The sequence below is a fragment of the Pipistrellus kuhlii genome, unplaced genomic scaffold (genome assembly GCF_014108245.1).
Source record: "Pipistrellus kuhlii isolate mPipKuh1 unplaced genomic scaffold, mPipKuh1.p scaffold_m20_p_1, whole genome shotgun sequence".
NCBI classification, from domain to species: Eukaryota; Metazoa; Chordata; class Mammalia; order Chiroptera; family Vespertilionidae; genus Pipistrellus; species Pipistrellus kuhlii.
The window spans coordinates 44,343,034-44,362,642 of record NW_023425404.1 but is presented as its reverse complement, the minus strand read 5'-3'; the positions used below and the strand labels follow the sequence as shown (position 1 = coordinate 44,362,642).

At 44.2% G+C, this 19,609-nt stretch overlaps 1 protein-coding gene across 2 annotated transcripts; it reads right to left on the bottom strand.

Moving 5' to 3' along the window:
- Positions 1–725: 725 nt before the first annotated feature.
- Positions 726–16,358, bottom strand: LYSMD2 (LysM domain containing 2). 2 transcript variants are annotated; one of them, XM_036441984.2, is made up of 4 exons: positions 16,022–16,151; positions 15,420–15,501; positions 3,397–3,728; positions 726–1,788 (listed from the first exon to the last, which is right to left on the bottom strand). In XM_036441984.2, exons 3-4 carry the CDS (start codon positions 3,726–3,728, stop codon positions 1,746–1,748), a joined length of 375 nt encoding a protein of 124 aa, XP_036297877.1. In that variant the 5' UTR covers positions 15,420–15,501; positions 16,022–16,151; the 3' UTR covers positions 726–1,745. The 2 variants fall into 2 exon arrangements, with proteins under 2 accessions (XP_036297877.1, XP_036297868.1); XM_036441975.2 differs by lacking the exon at positions 15,420–15,501 and having other exon boundaries at positions 16,022–16,358.
- Between the last annotated feature and the right edge of the window lie 3,251 nt (positions 16,359–19,609).

Below are 19,609 nucleotides of genomic sequence, written 5' to 3'. Positions count from 1 at the left end.
CGAGAATCAGCCGGCCCAGCCCTGCTGTACATGCCATCTTGTGAAGGCATTACAGCTTGAGAGTTAATTTGCATTTTACCTCTTTATTATATAGGATAATAACGAGAGGGGGGAAAAACACACACACAAGATGTTATCATTTAAAAAATGAAATTTAAAAAAAACAAAATATACCTGGCAGGTGTGGCTCAGTTGGTTGAGCATCATCCCAAACACCAACAGTTCAACTCCCAGTCAGGGCATATGCCCAGGCTGCAGGCTCAGACCCCATGTGTATGTCGGGGGGGGGGGGGCATGCAGGAGGCAGCTGATCAATATTTCTCTCTCATGAATGTTTCTATCTCTCCCTTCTCTCTCTCTCAAAAAAAAAAAAAAAATATATATATATATATATATATATATATATATATATATATATATATATATATAAAATAAACACACAAGGGATTATGTACATTGTGAACAAACAAGAAACTCAAGACAAGGACAAATAGCTACTGCTTCCCATTCGTGCCTCAAGGGTTGGACACGTGCAACTCCAGTTCAGTGAACTCTGAAGCATTGGCACCTAAGGGCACAGTTTCGTGCTTAATGGAAGGAAGATCTAGAAGATCAAGATGGAGAAGAAAGGAAAAAGAAAGAGAGAAAGAAAAGAAATAAAGGGTTTTTTGTCCCTCAAAAAGCAGACCCCTTTGGGGATGTTGGGAAGGAATAAATATGAGGAATTTTTTGAAAGCTTAAAGATTTATTTAATCCAGCATTTGAATAGAAATTGAGACAAAAACATTTAACTGTAAAGAACGTATTGTTTAAGGTTTCCTGCTGTAATCTATACATATAATAAAAGTAAGACAATTGAAATTATGTGAATAAAAACAGAACCCTTCATTCAAATGAGCACAGTGACTACAAAACACTGTAAAGTCACTAATCAATGAAATCTAAACTAAAAGTCATCAATGTGTCAGCTCATAGTACTGCTTTTTTCTTCTATTGACCATATTCCATGTTCTCACTATATGTGAAACATATCAAGTCAAATATTATGAGTGCAAAGGTTACTAGTAACTGCAATTGATTTGCTTTTAGATTACTAAAACTCTTCAAAATTGCAATTAAAATAATTTTAAAAAAAACATAAAAGTAGAGGAAAAGCTGTCACTATTTCAAATATATAACTTAAAATAAAAATTTTCTCATTTGTTAAAAAAATTGGAGACTCAAATGTAAAAACATAGTTTATTTTTTTCAGACCTTAGTAGCTCACTTTTACAAAATAGCAGACAAAATTTGGTTCTCTATATTAATACAGAATATGTAATACATATCCAAATATATATATATATAGCACTTAATTATAAATACATAGCAAAGCCCGCACCACTCAAACAGCAACCATGTTTTTCACATAATTAGGAATTCTCAAGAGATAAACATTGTTTTAGCTTGACTATGTAAGTAGTCTTTGATGCTTTATGTCAACTAGTATTTACAAAAGCAAGTTTAAAAACTACCAGCACCTACAAAAGTGATGAGCTTTTGTTATCATGCCATAATGCAGACATAAAATTATAGAAAGCCGGAGGGAACCAATCACTTCAGTGCAACTGCAGTGGAACTACTTAATTGTGAGTTAAAGATGTACACTCTGAGAACCCAAGAGAGGTGCATTTGAATCTTCAGTTGGTGGTTTCCTTATGATCCAACTCTCTCTTAATCCAGGTGCAATTACGGCCCCTGTTCATCTAACTATGATAGAGTGAGGTTGCGTAGGGATTGTCTTCATCTCTGGAAAGAAAAAAAAGGAATATAGCATAAACTAATGTTTAAAAACTGTACTCAGAAAACTAACACATATATTTATCATACAACTTAATATCCACTTGTCAAAGAAGTGCAGGTGTTATCAACTTACAATATTGTTCATGCATTAAAAGTTGTATGAAATACAAATACTCATTGAGGTGTACCTTATTTATTCCATCTTATTGGTGTCTCAATTACTGGAAAAAAGAATAGTACTTGCTATATATTTATATTTACTTCTATTATATTACATTTGCATAAAGTAATAAAACTTATATTAAATTATAAATTATATTCTCATTTATGTTTATGTTTTTAATATTTCACCTCTTTCTCAAAAGGATTTGAGATGCCTATGACAAAGGAATACATATAATAAGATGAATAAAATATGAATAAAAAAATCAGGACTAAAGAAAAGAGAAGGCTACAAATCTATTAACCATAACAAATATTATATTGGTTGAACTGAGCATCAATTTTAGTTGCAACCTTTCTGATAAGGGTAAAAGAGGAAAGATTGCCCTTCTTGGAATCAGGAAGAAAGAAGAAAACTAATTCTATAGGAGAGAGAAAGGTTTGCCCTAGTACCAAATTACAAAACAAAGAAGAAAACTCACATGAGCAACGTAAGAAAGCAAACAATGGACAATGTCTTTGACAAATTTTATAAGGATCAATATTTTACAAAGTATTCTCTAGGGTACTGCTTTCTTTGAAAATGTCAACTATATGTCAACTGCCCAGAATTCCTAGCTGGGCAGTTATGCTACTAAGCAAAGGAGCAAAACTATACTAATAAAAGGGTAATATGCTAATTAGACTGGGTCAACCAGCCATCTTCCAGACATCCGACTTCCTTCTGGACAAAGCCATGGTGGTGGGGGCCGAGGCAGAGGTAGTTAGGGGGAATGAGGCTGGCAGGGGAGGGCTGTTGGAGGTGAGATCAGGCCTGCAGAGGAGGGTAGTTGGGAGTAAGATCAGGCTGGCAGGGGAGGGCAGTTAGGGGCAATCAGGCAGGCAGGCAGAGGTTAGGGGCAATCAGGCAAGCAGTGGGGCACGGTAGGGGTGATCAGGCCGCTCCCACAAGGGGAACTCCGCTCAGCCAGAAGCCAGGCTCACAACTGGCCAGTGCAGCGGCTGTGGAGGGAGCCTCTCCCAGCTCCGCAGTAGCGGTAAGGAGCCGCGAGCAGGTGGGTGGTAAGGAGCAAGGGGTCCCGGACTGCAAGAAGGATGTCCGACTGATGGCATAGGTCCACTCCCCTAGGGGGGAGGTCCCTAAACCAGCAGTTGGACATCCCTGAGGGTTCCTGGACTGCAAGAGGGCACAGGCCAGGCTGAGGGATCTCCCCACCCCCACCCTGCCCCATTTCACATCCCTCTAGTTTTTATAATAACTCACAGAGACAAAGCATTGCAACAGATCAAGCCTTATATAGAATACAATGACTGTTTAGATTTCATATATTAAAAATGCTTTTCTGGAATTAAAACATAGTTTTTTAAAGCAAAAAATAAAAATTTTTACCAAGTGTAAATACCTTAAGAGTAATTCATTCAGTCTCTGACATTTTACCAGCGTATTTTTACCTGCTCTCTTCTTTTAGTTTCCTGGCTGCCTGTGTTGATAACTTAATCTGCAAGTCGAGCCTCTGCAGGAAATCTCTGGCTGACACCTCCTCGGGCAGCACTGGCTGAGCCGGAGAGGTCAGGGGACTGGGAGGAGGCGGGTCTTCCACAGCGGCTACCAGCCCTTCTTCCTGAGAAAAGGGGCCATGGGCAGCCTCACTTTCCGGAGAATCAGATGAGTTAAGTCCATTAAACACCAAAGGCTTCTCTGAAATAACTGGGATGTCCAAAGTTTTCTTCAGAAATATGCAATCATTGGTAAACAGTTTATTTGCCCTTTTAATCTGTTCCATCTAAAATATATTAAAAAAAAAAAAAAAGGAAACACAGAGTTACATATAAATAAACCCAGAAATATGGCTTATTATGCAACACAAAACTAAAGATACTCATAAAATAAGATTTAAAAAGTAAAATAGCCCTAGCTGGTTTGGCTCAGTGGATAGAGCACAAGCCTGCAGCCTGAAGGGTCCTGGGATCGATTCCAGTCAAGGGCACATGCCTGCGTTGTGGGTTCAATCCCCAGTAGGCAGCATGCAGGAGGCAGCCAATCAATGATTCCCTCTCATCATTGGTATGTCTATCTCTCTCTCCCTTCTCCCTTCCTCTCTGAAATTAATAAAAATATCTGGGGTGGTTTTTTTTAAGTAAAACAAAAGTATCCATGAGCAAAATGTGTGCAATGCTTTATCTGGGTTTGAGACTCTTAATTCTGACTTTGCCACCTACCCAGATACCCCCAGTTATTTCAAGAGATGTCAGGAAATTCTTTCTCCCAATTTTAAAGATGGAAACACTAATTTCCCCCCACTATATAAATTGCCCTACAAGAAAGCTTTTACTAAGCACTTTTAAAACCCAGAAGTTAAAAAATACAGAATTTGCCAAAGCCGGTTTGGCTCAGTGGTAGAGCGTCGGTCTGCAGACTGAAAGGTCCCGGGTTCGATTCCGGTCAACGGCATGTACATTGGTTGCGGGCACATCCCTGGTAGGGGGTGTGCAAGAGGCAGCTGGTCGATGTTCTCTTTCATTGACATTTCTAGCTCTCTATCCCTCTCCCTTCCTCTCTGTAAAAATATATATATATATATTGATATATATATTGATATATATATATTGATATATATATATTGATATATATATGAAATAAAAAAACTTAAAAAACCAGAATTTTCAGCACTTATTTAATAAATTTCATTCTTTTTTTTTTAATATATTTCATTGATTTTGTACAGAGAGGAAGGGAGAGAGATAGAGAGTTAGAAACATCAGAGTCATCGATCAGCTGCCTCTTGCACACCCCCTACTGGAGATATGCTCGCAACTAAGGTACATGCCCTTGACCAGAATCGAACCCGGGTCCCTTCAGTCCCCAAGCCGACGCTCTATCCATTGAGCCAAACCAGTTTCGGCAATAAATTCCATTCTTGTTTTAACATTTCAATTATCTGATTTTTTATGATCTACTAGAGGCCTGGTGCACGACATTTGTGCACTGGGGCGATGGGTCCCTCAGCCCTGTCTATGCCCTCTTGCAGTCTGGGGCCCCTCAGGGGATGTCTGACTGCCGGCTTAGGCCCGCTCCCCAAGCGGTCCTTAGCCCTGCCATGGAGGCAGGAGAGGCTCCTGCCACTGCCGCTACCCTCACCAACTGTAAGCCTGGCTTCTGCCTGAGCAGCGCTGTCCCTGTGGGAGTGCACTGACCAGCAGGGGGCAGCTCCTGCATTGAGCATCTGCCCCTGGAGGTCAGTGCGCGTCACAGAGACTGGTGGTTCTGCCGTTTGGTTGATTTACATATTAGGGTTTATTTTGTTTGTTTGTTTTTTATAAAGAATTTTAGTGAGTTTATTTGAGACAAACTGTCGACATATGCTAGGAAGCAGAACCTCAACGAATTGAGATAATGCCCCAAAGAATGGGAAGTTCATATCTTGTTTTTATAAATTACCATCAAAAGGAAAATACGTAAGTGGGTTACATGAAATTTATTGATGATAGATTAAGGAAGTGGGATAAAGCAAAGCAGGAAAACCTTTGGGATAGAATAAAAAGTGAAATGATGGACATATGCTCTTTTATATAGATGGATACAGGATATTTTATCATAGTTAAGAGCTGATAATTAATTTGCTAACAGTAACAATGAGGGAATGTCCTGGTGCCATTTGTTGTGCCCTGAGGGGTCCAGCGGAAAAAAATGAAGTTACAAGTTACCCAGATATTTCAGATATGTTATCTTAGAGACAAAGAGACAAATGGATTCAGTAAAGATCTAAGTTGATCTTTGTCAGGGAAAATACTGGCCTAGGACATGACTACCTACTATAACCTGTTTTTAGTTAAAGTTTAATTTCAGACTCTCCTTTATGGTTACTCTAGGTCTGATTTTGCAAACCGCCATGTAGGCCTTCCCTGAGCTTGTCAGGTTAGCATGTGGCCTTTTTTGTCCACACACACCCTTTTGGTCATAAATCAATCCAAAGGATGCATTGATGACCAACCTTTGGTTGGATAATGGAATACCCCGGTGCTAGGAAGGCTCATTCCTAGGATGTCTCAATGTCAGCATGTCTTGCTGAACAGGTGGACCACTGAGGATGGGGCAAGACCATAACCTTAGATGGCATTTAAGGTCGAATTCTTATTGTTCAAAACATGCAGGTAAATGGGAACCAGTCATATCCTTTATGTCTTTGTTAAAAGTATTTTGGGTCATTTTTAATTTTTGAACCACAATGATCTGAGTCTTTTTGCTGTTTGTCAAGTTTCATTTTTTTGCATCTAGTATAACATTTACATACCAGGAATAAAATAACAATAATAAACCAGTAATATTGATTAGGAACAGAAAATGTCTAATATTAGATAAGGAAAGATCTGAGAGGAAACAAGTATCTGCTATTGTCCAGAAGTCCCAATTTTTCTTCTGGGCAGTTAATTTTACCTATTCCTATATTTAGATAATATTTATCTAAAATATTCATCTAGATTAGATTTCTATATTATTCTACCAGGGCAATTACTAGGGAAGTGTTCTTGGAGAGGTTTGTGAATATTATGGTCTTATTACATAGGATTATGTGTTATTTTAGTGTTTCCTTTGTCTCTTGAATTATATTTGTCAACATAATGGATGCAGGAAGTGGCACAGAGATAAGTCTGATGAGAATTTGGAAGAACAGTGTAGGCCAGAGCTGTGGTCATTAAGAAAGGCCTCACAGAGAAGATGGGGTTCTGATATTGATTCTTTTGACTCTAAATGGACCTTGAAGAATGGGTATAAGTAGGACAGGTAAGGAGAGGAGGGAGAGAGTACTTTACATACAGTATCTCATTGTCTTATGTCCAACAGAGTATCTGAATCTCCCCTTTACTAAAAAGGAAACCAAGTTCATAGAGGTTATGTCCCAAGGAGTCACAATACAACTGGCAGATGAAGACGTTAGAATTTAATACAGGTTTCTACAACCTCAAACTCTTTCACAGCCTGTGAGTGCCAGGGTAAGAAATTTGGGTTTTATTTTAAAAGTGATGGGAAGCCATTGTGCAATGCAGGGAGGGAGTGACAAGATCTGATTACAGTTACAGGTCACTTTGTGGAAAATGGATTCGCATCAGGGAAGCCGGTTACGGAGGAAACTGCAGTAGCACCGACAAGAGACTAAATAATCCCAAACAATGAAGTGATGTTTTCGGAATAGTTCATACTTACATCTGAGCTTAGATGGGCCTAACGTTCTGAGAATTCCACCTCACATAAAAGGAAGAAGCGTCATGATCCAATCCATGGAAGACCTGGAAAACTCTACTGCTGTCTCAAGCTTGCCTGTTTAACATTTTCTAATACCCAATGAATGCTGAGAACAGAGCGTGGGACCTTTTCCAGGTGACCAAGAGCTTCCCTCCGTTTCTCGGGGGCAGATGAGTACGGGAGAGGGATAGCAATCAAAGGCCTTCATTTCAAAACTCTTTTTTCAAATCAGGATTGAACAGTATGACTCAACCAAGTGTATTGTCTCGTCATTAAGATACAGATTGCAGAATAATTAAGCGCTAACAGGGTGGCCACAAGGTCAACCCTGATGAAATTAGGCAAATCAAGTGCCGTCAACAACTTAATAGTTTATTTAAAATGACTCCTGTGAATGCCTTCTCTAAAGGTGAATTCACTGCGAGGGAAATCACAAAACTTCCCCCACAAAAGGTAGCTCGATGGCAGCTGCTGAGCATGGCCCAGAGCTCTCCCCAAAAGCAACCCTGGCCAATGCCATCAGGCTGCCTGCCTAACAGTGAATGCAAATTTCAAAATATTTCTCTTCCTCTTTAACAGAAATAACATAAATGGAACCACTTTAAGAGTCTCATGCTCTACTGACTGAGCTAGCCGGGCGAGACATGGAACCACTTTAAAATGAAGCTGGAGCCCTAACCAGTTTGACTCAGTGGATAGAGCGTCGGCCTATGGACCAAAGGGTCCCAGGTTCGATTCCCGTCAAGGGCACAAACCTTGGTTGCAAGCTCCTTCCTACCTGGGCCCTCTTTGGGGCTCATGTAGGAGGTAATCAATTGATGTGTTTCTCTCCATCGATGTTTCTCTCTGTCTTTCCCTCTCTTTGCTATGCTCCCTAAAAAAATCAATGGAAAAATATTCTCTGGTGAGGATTAATAAATTAAAAAAAAATTAGGTAAAAATAAATAAAATGGAGCTGGAGCTGCCATACCAGCAGAACTGCTTTGCACGTCTTATGCTCAAACCTTGGAATGTTCAAAACAGGGCAAAATAACCTTTGGACTAAGCCTAAAGCAACATTGCTTCTCAAAACACTGTTTGCAAAATAACAAGAAAGCAGTTGCTATGACTATTGGACTAAAAATTCAAAACATTGTTTAGAATTAATATCACTATGTCACCTGCACCAATGAAAATGCCTTCCTTCTGTTGATGTAATTGTTCCCATTCTCACAAATGCCTTTGTCTCCTAATTGGAGTATTATTTGAGCTTCTGCTTGAATTAATGTTTCCCAAATAGTTATCCTTTTTTTTTAGTTATCCTTTTTTTTTTTTTCTTCTTCTCAATAAATGCATGTTGCCTCTCATTTTACAAGGCCTTTTATTTTTAGGTTAACACTCTCCATTCCTTAAAAAAGATATGCCCTTCACCAGCCCAGTGGTTGAGTGTCAATCTATGAACAAGGAGGTCACGGTTCAATAACTGGTCAGGGCACGTGCTCGGATTGCAGGCTCCATCCCCAGTGTGGGGTGTGCAGGAGGGAAACCAATCAATGATTCTCTCTTATCACTGATGTTTCTCTCTTTTTTCTTCTTCTTCCTTCCTCTCTCTAAAATCAATAAAAACATTTTTTTTAAAAACACACCCTTCTAAAGACATTTAAGTAACCTATCTAATAAAAGAGTGATATGCAAATTGACCATCGCTCCAACACACAAGATAGCCGGCAGAGGAGGGCAGTTGTGGGTGATCAGGCCAGCAGGGGAGGGCAGTTGGGGGTTACCAAGCCAGCAGGGGAGGGCAGTTAGGGGCAATCAGTCCAGCAGGGGAGCAGTTAGGTGTCAATCAGGCTCACAGGCAAAAGTGGTTAGGGGCAATTAGGCAGGCAGGTGAGCAGTTGGGAGCCAGCAGTCCTGGATAAGGAGCCTTAACGGGCAGTTGGACATTCCTCAAGGGGTCCCAGATTGGAGAGGGTGCAGGCTGGGTTGAGGAACACACACACGAATTTCATGCACCGGGCCTCTAGTCCTATATAACAAAAGGCTAATAAGCAAATTGTCCTCTTGGGAGTTTGACTGCTCACTATGACATGTGCTGCGTGGAATGAAGGAAGGCCCCAGCCATCAGCCACTCACTGGGGAAGAAAGGCCTGATCATCCCTGATCACCAGCCAGGACTGGAGACCCTACCTGTGAAGGAATTTCGTGCACCAGCCCTCTAGTACATAATAACTAACATTGACATAGCACTGTGTGGCTTGCAGAATATTTTCATAAATATACAGCTCTCATTTCATTATCACTTTACAGAAAAGACTTACCTATTATAGGATTCTCTCTAGATCATTTTCTAGTAAGTGTTATATTCACACAACCCTACTGTCCCCTGTTAAGTTCTAGGTTTTGGTGGCAACCATACTCTTCCACTGCCATGTGGTAACGGGGGAAAAGATTTACTTCTTTCCACATTATCTCAGAACATATGACACTCCATTTATATGAAACTGGAGGCCCAGTGCGTGAAATTCGTGCACAGGTAGGATCCCTAGTGGCTACTGGCCGGCAGCACTTTCCTTCCCCCGGCCACCTGCTGCCACCGCCAGCCCCACCCCCTGGTCAAATCCCTGGTCATAATCCCAGTCGAGGGGACAATTTGCATATTAGGCTCTTATTATATAGGATGTCCAGAAAAGGCTAATCTATAGGTTAGAAAGTAGATTTGTGGTTGCCTACGGCTGGAGAAGGGACAGGGCATAAGGGCAAGGGCACAGGGATCTTTCCAGGGTGATGGGACTGTTCTAAAATTGGATTCTGGGGATGGTTGCACACAACTCTGTAAATTTACTAAAAGTCCTTGAATTGTCCACTTAGGATGGGTGAATTTTACACTATATATATTATTCCTCAATAAAACTGTGTAAAAAAAAAGAGAATACATGAGAATCTATTAAAACCCCAAGAGTTAAAGGCTACTTTATCATACCTCTCACTACAAGTGGCCCTATCTATTTATGGTTCTCTTCCCTTTGACCAGCAAGAGTGAACAATTTCCAACAGCAGCAGAGGCTAAAGTTATAAACAGGAGAGATGTACACACACTGGCATTTCTAACTCCTAACACTTGTTCCCCCTAAAAGGGCAATCAGTTCACCTTTTCTCGGCAAGGTGACTTCTTGTTAGGGTAAGCGTTAAGAAGTGACTGGGCTTAGCAGCTCATTGGAAGGGAAAGAGAAACCCTGGCAATAAAAGGAGACCGGAAGTAACTGAGGGCAATGTGGCCTCTGGAGAAGGAACAGCACAGGCATGTTGCCAAGAGATGAAGAAAGGGTTTATGCAAATAACGGGTCCCCTCCCTGCCTCCTACCCACTTTCAGTTTCTATTCTGTTCTCTGAACGTTTTTTTGTTTGTTTGTTTTTGGGGGGGGGGGGTTGGTTTCAAACAAAGAGTTCGCAGGGGCTACCTGAAGCTGGTAACTTTGCTCAAGAAGCTTGCATTCCACTAAGAGCAGCAAGAGCCATAGCTAAATCTAGTTATTAGGTTAGGCAGGAGCCTTAATGTCTCAATGGAAGAAAGAGTAGCCAGGGAAATTCCAGCCCAAGCAAGTTCATGGCTGAGATCTGACCTTTAATAATTTCTCAACTCAGCTCAATGAGTTTCCGTTTCCCAGACCCACTTTCTTAATTCCTCTTGCTCTGGTAAAGATGCTCTCATCTAAATCTATATTTAACTCAATATAAAGACCCACTGCTGCTGGGGACGGGGGAGAAAAGGAGCACCAAGGACCAGCTGCAGCAGTAATCTTTCTGCAGCTTGGAGAGCTAGCCTCAAATCCAACTTTACAATTCAAGACAAGCAGCTGCACCCCTCATTCAGACGGGGCCCCTTTAAGGGTCTGCTCACTTCCGGGGCTAGTGACTTCATACCAGTCAGGCTTTCCTGTGAATTAAACCCACCCATACGTGGAGGGCCCAGACCCGGGCTAGACACAGAATATACAGAAATAAATCACACAAACAACCTGGCATCTCACATAGCCACAGGCTGATGGAAAGCACTAGCTGATAAACTCATTATGCATAAAAAGAGAACAGCAAGCACAGCCAGTGTGGTACAGCGGTTGAGCGTCAACCTAGGAGCCAAGAGGTCATGGTTCAATTCCTGGTCAGGGCACATGCTAGGGTTTCAAGCACAATCCCTAATAGGGGGCCTGCAGGAGGCAGCTGATTGATGATGTTTCTCTGTCATCATTTCTATCCCTCTATTCCTCTCCCTTCCTTTCTCTCTTAAAACATATTTTTTTTAAAAAGAGGGCAGCATATGTTATCTTGTAGCCCCAGCATTCTAGCACAGGGCCTCAAACAAACTGGGCTCAATAAAAGTAACTCAAAAAATAAAGTCAATTATTAATATCTGTGAATGACTAAAAGGGGTGGTAGAGTCCTTAAGATATTTCCTAAGTCTCCCTAGCTGTTTGGCTCAGTGGATTGAACATTGGTCCTGTAGACTGGAGGGTCCCGGGTTCAATTCCAGTCAAGGGCACATGTTTGGGTTGCGAGCTCGATACCCAGTAGGGGGCATGCAGGAGGCAGCCAATCAATGATTCTCATCACTGATGTTTCTATCTCTTCTCCCTGTCCCTTCCTCTCTGAAATCAATCAATCAATCAATCAATCAATCAATCAATCAGTTATTTCCTAAGTCACCGGCAGAAGAACCGAAATTCATCAGGTATCAGACCTGCCCAGGTTCTCAAATGTCCCCATTCTTATTTCCTATAGTGAAGTTTCCTGAATCCCATGGCCCATCTCTATGGAAGAGATACTCAAATGAAACAATAAGCTAATAAGCAAGAAATGTACAGCATATCAACAAATTACCTAGAGCCCTAACCGGTTTTGCTCAGTGGATAGAGCATCAGCCTACGGACTGAAGGGTCCCAGGTTCGAACCAAGTGCAAGGCTTTTATAAGCATGGGGCCCTGGATGACTGCACAAGCCACACACCCATGAACAGGTCCCTGCATACAGCTCTCAGGAAAAGAGAGTTCCAAACAGATGGAACAGCAAGCGCAAAAGCCCCAAGAAGGGGCAGTGCTTTGGGAACAAGCAAAGAAGCCGGGCATTAAAAAAAAATTTTTTAAAAATGAAGATTCCGGGGTCTCTTTTCTGGATAATCTGATCCAGTAAGTTCAAGGTCAGCTAGAATCCTTTCTTTTTACCCTGGCATTCTCCTATGCAGGAAGTTTGAGGAACACATTTATTTCCACATCATGGGATGTACGTTGCTACTAGACATTGACTGTGTTCTACTTCAGATAGCCAGTTTCCCCTAGTCCCGTGGTCAGCAAACTGCGGCTCTCGAGCCACATGTGGCTCTTTGGCCCCTTGAATGTGGCTCTTCCACAAAATACCACGGCCTGGGCGAGTCTTTTTTGAAGAAGTGGTGTTAGAAAAAGTTTAAGTTTAAAAAATTTGGCTCTCAAAAGCAATTTCAATCCTTGTACTGTTGATAGTTGGGTCTGTTGACTGATGAGTTTGCCGACCACTGCCCTAGTCACCCAGGACTAGCAACCAGGTCTCCATCTTCACTTCTTGTCAGAGTATGTGCTCTGAGAACCTCCTTATACATAAAATATCTTTTACCACCGAGGGACTGAGGTCCAGCGTGGATTCCCAGCCGGGTGGCGGGGGGAGCTGTCATCGGCAGAAAGGCTTCCCTCAGAGTTCCTGCTCTGCTAAGTAAGATTGCAGAGCTGTGCTCTGCTCTTGGCAATCATGGGATGTTCAAGCCTAAGTTTGCCTGGACTCACTCCTAATTTCCAGATGCACTGCCTTGGGTCTCTAAATCTCCAACTTTGCATCACCTACTCCTTTAAACAACAGCTTACATACCGTATTTTCCGGCGTATAAGACAACTTTTGAAATGGAAAAAAAGTCAACCGAAAAAAAAAAAAAAATATATATATATATATATATATATATATATATATATATATATATATATATATATATATATATATATCGGGGGGGTTGTCTTATTCGCCGAGTATATCCCAAAAAACATCTCGATATGCCGCTAAACGAATTTTTAACTATAAAATTAGGGGGTCATCTTATACGCCGGAAAATACGGTATATTGATGACACTGGTAGTCAGTATTAGAAACTTACTCAAATTCTTTCTGCTCAGTCATGGAAAAGAAAAAAACCTTTCTACATTTTTAGGTTCTACTGAAAAATCTTAATTTACAATGAGTAAATCCAGTTAATAGCTGCAGATATTAATTCAAACAAGAATATCACTTCACTGTTACAGGATTATTGCTTTTATTGGCTCTACATAACCAGTGGAAGAGCCTCTAAAAATGTCATCACCTTCCCTAACTGGGTTGGCTCAGTGGATAGAGCATCGGCCTATGGACTTAAGGGTCCCCAGGTTCGATTCCAGTTAAGGGCATGTACCTTGGTTGTAGGCACATACCCAATACGGAGTGTGCAGGAGGCAGCTGACAGATGTTTCTCTTTCATCGATGTTTCTAACTCTCCATCCCTCTCCCTTACTCTCAGTAAAAAAATTAATAAAATACATTTTTTTAAAAAAATGTTATCAGCTGTGTAGTTCAGGTCCCAAAGTGGTTCTCAACAAGAGTGAGTTTCTTTCCAGGGAACATTTGTCCATGTCTGGATGGGGGCCAGGCAGAGGTCAAAGATGCTGCTAAACATCCTACAATGCACGGACAATCCTCCCGCCCTCTCAAACAAAGAATTCTCCAGTCTATGATATCAATAGTGCTGCAGTTGAGAAATCCTGTAATAACTATTATGGCCACAGACTATATAGTTCCCAACTCATTATACTTCAGCTTAACATCTTAAAATTGTCTTTCTACAGCTAATGAAAAATCTGATTCACACTTTAACAGAAAGCAGTGATAAGGTTATGAGTAACAGGATCTGTATTAGTGCAAAACAGGGGTTAGAAAGCATTTGGTCTAAGGTGGAGACCTGCCGTGAGCAGATGCTTAGATGCTCTAAGCAAGTCGAGGGAAACCATGGAGGGCAGTGGTTACAGAGAGATGGAGGTGGGCAGTGGCCAGGGAAATACCATTTCTCTGGATATCCTGGGTTCCTAGGTGCAGTCACCTGGCCTAATAGGTAAGACCCACAGAGACCAGACAAAAAGACTTTCCTTCTCAGTAACCAACATGTTAAGAGAGCTCTTGATAAGTCTAGGATAAAAAATATGGATGGAGCCGAGACTGGTTTGGCTCAATGTACAGAGCGGCGGCTTGGGGACTGAAGGGTCCCGGGTTCGATTCCGGTCAAGGGCATGTACCTTGGTTGCAGGCATATCCCCAGTAGGGGGTGTGCAAGAGGCAGCTGATCGATGACTCTCTCTCATCGGTGTTTCTAACTCTCTATCTCTCTCCCTTCCTCTCTGTACAAAATCAATAAAATATATTAAAAAAATAATTGGTAAAAATATAGATGGAAATTATAAGTAACATCTAGAAAAAAGCAAATGCTTTATCACTGTGCGGGTTCAAGCTGGTCTCATTGAATAAGCATACTTGAAAAAGTATCCTTACCCCTCATCCATCTTCTCATCTGTATCAAGGAGATTAATTACACCTATCTCCAGGCTTATTTGGAAAATGAAGCAAGATGGTATAGGGCAAATGCAATGCCTGGCACATAGCAGACATTCAGCAAAAGATAGCAAGTGTTATTTGCCAATTCTGCTTTCCTCTGGCTTTGACCCAAACCAGATCTCACTAATGCACATTAAGAACTGCAATTGTAAGCTCACCTTTAGCAACTCCCAAGGATGGATGGGAAGGATGGGACTATCCATGGCATGATGTCAGTACAGGCCTGCACTGCAAGATCCCTGCTCTCAAAATGTTTAAATGATAGGAGGAGCGGCTAGGAAAACATATACCAACCTGAAGATGCACATTACTCCGCCTCTGCCACTGGTGAGGGGCCAGGAAGAGTTTCATTTTAACAGGCAAATAGAGATAAGATCCCCTTCTTTCCCGTCGCTGTCTAAGGTGCTTCAGGAAGGAACATTGAAAACTGATACCGAACTCAAATGCACAAAGGCCATCGCATAGCTCAGAGGTAATTATAAGTCATTTTAATGAAACAATGTGTTCCCTCAGGTTTCCATGTTCTTCCCAGAGGTGTAATGCAATACGCCCAGGACACACACACTTATAAATTTATAATAAACACAGCTCCCCGGCTCACCTAGACCACAGTTCCTGGCTGCTGCTTAGCGACAGGTGTCACATTCACGGTGGCCAGTGAGCCCAGGGGTGTAATTTCACTTCTAAATAAAGAAAGCATCATCGAACGAACCAGAACATCCTCCTGCAGGCACAACTCCTGCTCCTGACTCATCACGGTGCATGTTTACAACAAAATTCCCCGGCCCACGTCCACAACGTCGGTTGGGCTTTGAGTAAATACATACGTGGTGATGTGACCAGGACTGAACAATCGGTTGATTTCGTAGTAGCTCCCAGGGATGCCAAAACCCTGTCCTCTTTGGCCTGTGCCTCACGCGACACAGATCTGGTCGGAGCCTGGGCAGGGCACCGGGAGGGAACCCGATGCACCTGCCTGGCCCGCCCCTCTGGCTGCAGGACCAGCTTTGGCGACCATTTCGGTCTCCAGCGGAGCGCACGCAGGCAGGACCTCCGGGGAGCAGATGACTGCCTCCTGGACCCCCATTGCTCGCAAGCCCCGCCCTGGGCCGCCCCCGTCTCGCCCTCCCCTCTCCTCTCCCCTTCCTCCCCCCAAAGCCCCCCCCCCTTCCCTGCCTCCGGCCCGCGGCCGGCCCTGCTCACCGTGACTCCGTACTTGAGCGCGATGCCCTGCAGCGTGTCCCCCGCGCGGACGCGGTGCTCCACGCGGCGCTCGGTGACGCCGGCGCACAGCGGCGCCCGCACCCGGGCGGTGCTGCCGTAGGAGCGGGTCTTGGTGCGGGCCAGGCTCAGCGACAGCTCGGCCTCCTCGGGCTCGGGGCCCGGGCGCGAGTGCGGCGGCGGAGGCGAGAGGGTCGCGGGCCGGGGCGCGCGGGGGCTGCCTTCCCGCAGGGCCAGCGCCGGCGAGGAAGCCGCCATGGGTCCTGCGGGCGCCGCCAGCCGGGACGCGGGCCAAGAGGGCGGCGCCTCCGCCTCTGCCTCTCCCTCTGCCTCTGCCTCTGCCTCTGCCGCCGACCCCGCTTCCTCCTCACTGAGGCTGCGGGCCGCCGTGCCGCGGGGGCGGCGGGCTGGAGGCGGCGGCGGGCAGCTGCAGGGTTGGCATGGCGGGCATCCTCTCCCCCGCTCCCCCGGGGCGCACCTGCCAGGCGGAGGGCGAACCCAGCTCCCGCAGCGCCCCACCCTGCCTGCGCGCCGGTACCGGGAGGCCCTGCGGGTGGAGAAACGGGGCTGGGAGCGGCCTATCCTTAAGCATCCTCCGCGTCAGGTGGATCGTGGCACCAGGCCGCTGCCTGCCCGTTAGAGGCGGGCAGCCTGCTTAGAGCCCGCCCCGACCTCAGCAAAACACCGAAGCTTTACTCTGCTCCCTTATTCCTTCCCCAGCAGGCACCAGCTTTCTCAAACCTTCAAGGTCTCTCCATGCCGAGGGTAGTTCCATCTCCCTGGGTGACCGCTAAGCCTAAGTCACAGGAAACATTAACACCATGAAACACACATGTCCCTCTCCAAGCCCCTTTCAACAGCCTGGAGGGTCCAGTCCTTTCAACATTACAGCAGGAGGGTAGCTCTTGTAAGGCCTGGTGGGTGACCTCAAACTAACCTCCAGTTGTTTGAGTTTCACCCTTCATTGCACACCAGTACCCATTTTAGTCCTGGGCTGCCTTGAAATCTGACTCGCTGCGGCCTAATCTCCCGGCTCACTGCTTAGCATTTACTATCTGTGCACATCCTTTTTTCTTATCGGCTTGGTTTCCTCTTGACTACCCTGAAATCATAACTCCCCAAAGTGTTCTCATTCACTCCACCAATGACCTCTTATCTGTATTCTGCATCCTGAACACCCTCTTCCCAACATTCCGGCTTGCGGCCTATTCTACACAGAGTGGGTGCGCATTTACTAGGACCGGGATCTGTGGTACTTTGGAGAGCTCTCCAAGATGAGGTTCCTGATAGACAGGAAGTTTGATTCATTGGCTGAAGTTTCCATATGTTGCTGTGCTGGACAGAGACAACGGACCTAGAGCTCAGGAGACAGAACAAAAGATGGGAGAGAGCAAGTGGTCCCCACATCACCCTTCCAGTAAAAAATTCTTCAGTGGCTCCCTATGGACAGCATTAACATTTTTATTACCCACTAGAGGCCCAGTGCATGAAATTTGTGCATGGGGAGGGGGGAGGAGGGGAGGTACCCTCAGCACAGCCTGAACCCTCTAATTTGAGACCCCTTTGGGGATCAGGCCTAAACTGGCAGTCAGATATCCCTCTCACAATCCTGGACCACTTGCTCCCAATCACTCACCTGCCTGCCTGCCTGGTCACCCCCAACTGCCCCCTCCTTGCCAGCCTGGTTGCTCCTAACTGCCCACACTTCCTGCTGGCCTTGTCACCCTTACTGCCCCCCCCCCAAGTCCCCCCCCCGCTAACCTGGTCACCCCTCATGGCCCCCACCCCCATTGGCCTGGTCACCCCATGCAGCCTGCTTTTCAGTCGTTTGGTCATCCCTTACTAACCTCCCTGCTGGCCTGATTGTAGGCAGCCATCTTGTGAGAGCATGACAATCAATTTGCATATTACCTCTTTTTTATATAGGATATTGTGGTCATCACCAATCTACAACTCATCCTGTACACTCCATATACTCTGCCAAACAGCCAGGTGAACTTGCCACTCTTTCTACATTCATGCCTTGTATATGCTATGCCCTGCGCCTGTAACACTATTCTTCCAATATTCTCTATCTACTTTTTTTTTTTAACTTAAGGCTTATCCCAGATAATACATTCTCCATGAGACAGTTATTGGTTCTTCTCACCTGTCCCTTCTCCCAGCCAACTATCCAATTGTTATTGTTTTTCCACTAAACCCCAAGATGGTTTTTATCTCTTGTTTAGCATTTAACTTGTGCTATGTGTCATATACTTGTCTCATCTCTTCTATACAGGCTCTGGGAGGTGTAACTAGACCTTACTCATTTTTTTTAAACTCAGCAGTGCCTAGCTCAGAGCCTTGAGTAAACCATCCAAAGAGTTGAATTGAGGAGTATTAAAAAGATCATGAAAACTAAATTAGATAAATTAGCAAGAATCTTCCATGCAACTCTTGAGTGGTGCCCAGTGTGCTCGTCCCAGGACCTAAGAGAACCCCAGAGTTTCAATATATACAGACTAGAGGCCCGGTGCATGAAATTTGTGCACTGGGGGGAGAGATGTCCCTCAGCCTGCACCCTCTCCAATCTGGAACCCCTCGGGGGATGTCCAACTCATAATCTTGGACTGCTGGCTCTTAACCACTTGCCTGCCTGCCTGTCTGATTGCCCCTACCTACTTCTGCCACTGGCCTGGTCACCCTCAACTGCCCTCCTCTGCAGGCCTGGTCACCCCCAACTGCCCTCCCCTGCTGGCCTGGTTCTCCCCAACTGCCTTCCCCTGCTGGCTTGATGGCCCCCAACTGCCTTCCCCTGCTGGGCTTATCACCCACAACTGCCCTCCTCTACCAGCCATCTTGTGACAATGTGGGGGTTGCCATCTTGTGATGACCTGAGGGTGTGAGGGCCACCTAAGCTTTTATTAGTGTAGATGAGATCATGTAATATTTCAAGAAAATAGAAGAAATTACCCTCAAAGGGTTTATCATCTAGTAATGAGATGGCATATAAATTGTCTTCCACTAAGGAAAAGTTTACTGAAGAACTTGGAAGTTTTTATTTGAATATTTATAAACTTGTTTATATGATATTAGTGGCCTCGTGCACGAAATTTGTGCTGGGGAGGGGGGGGTCAGAGCCTGGCCTGCGTCCTCTGCAATCTGGGACCCCTGTAGGATCAGACCTAAGCCTGCAGTTGGACAAACTCTTCGCAATTTGGGACTACTGATTCCTAACCAATCACCTGCCTACCTGCTTGATCTTCCCTAACCACTCTGCATGCTGGCCTGCTTGCCCCCAACTTCACCCCCCTGCCAGCCTGACCACCCCCAATTGCCCTCCCCTCCTGGCCTGATCACCCAAAACCACTTCTGCCTCAGCTCTGCCACCGTGGCTTTGTCCAGAAGGACATCTGGAAGGTCTCAAGGTCTAATTAGCATATTACCCTTTTATTAATATAGATAGGATATGACATACTGCCATAACTATAACATATCTACCAGTATTACTCTATGAGAATACATACTTCATGCAATAGGAAGGCATTTAAGACATTACATTGTATATGATGTAAGTAGTAGGAAATACTG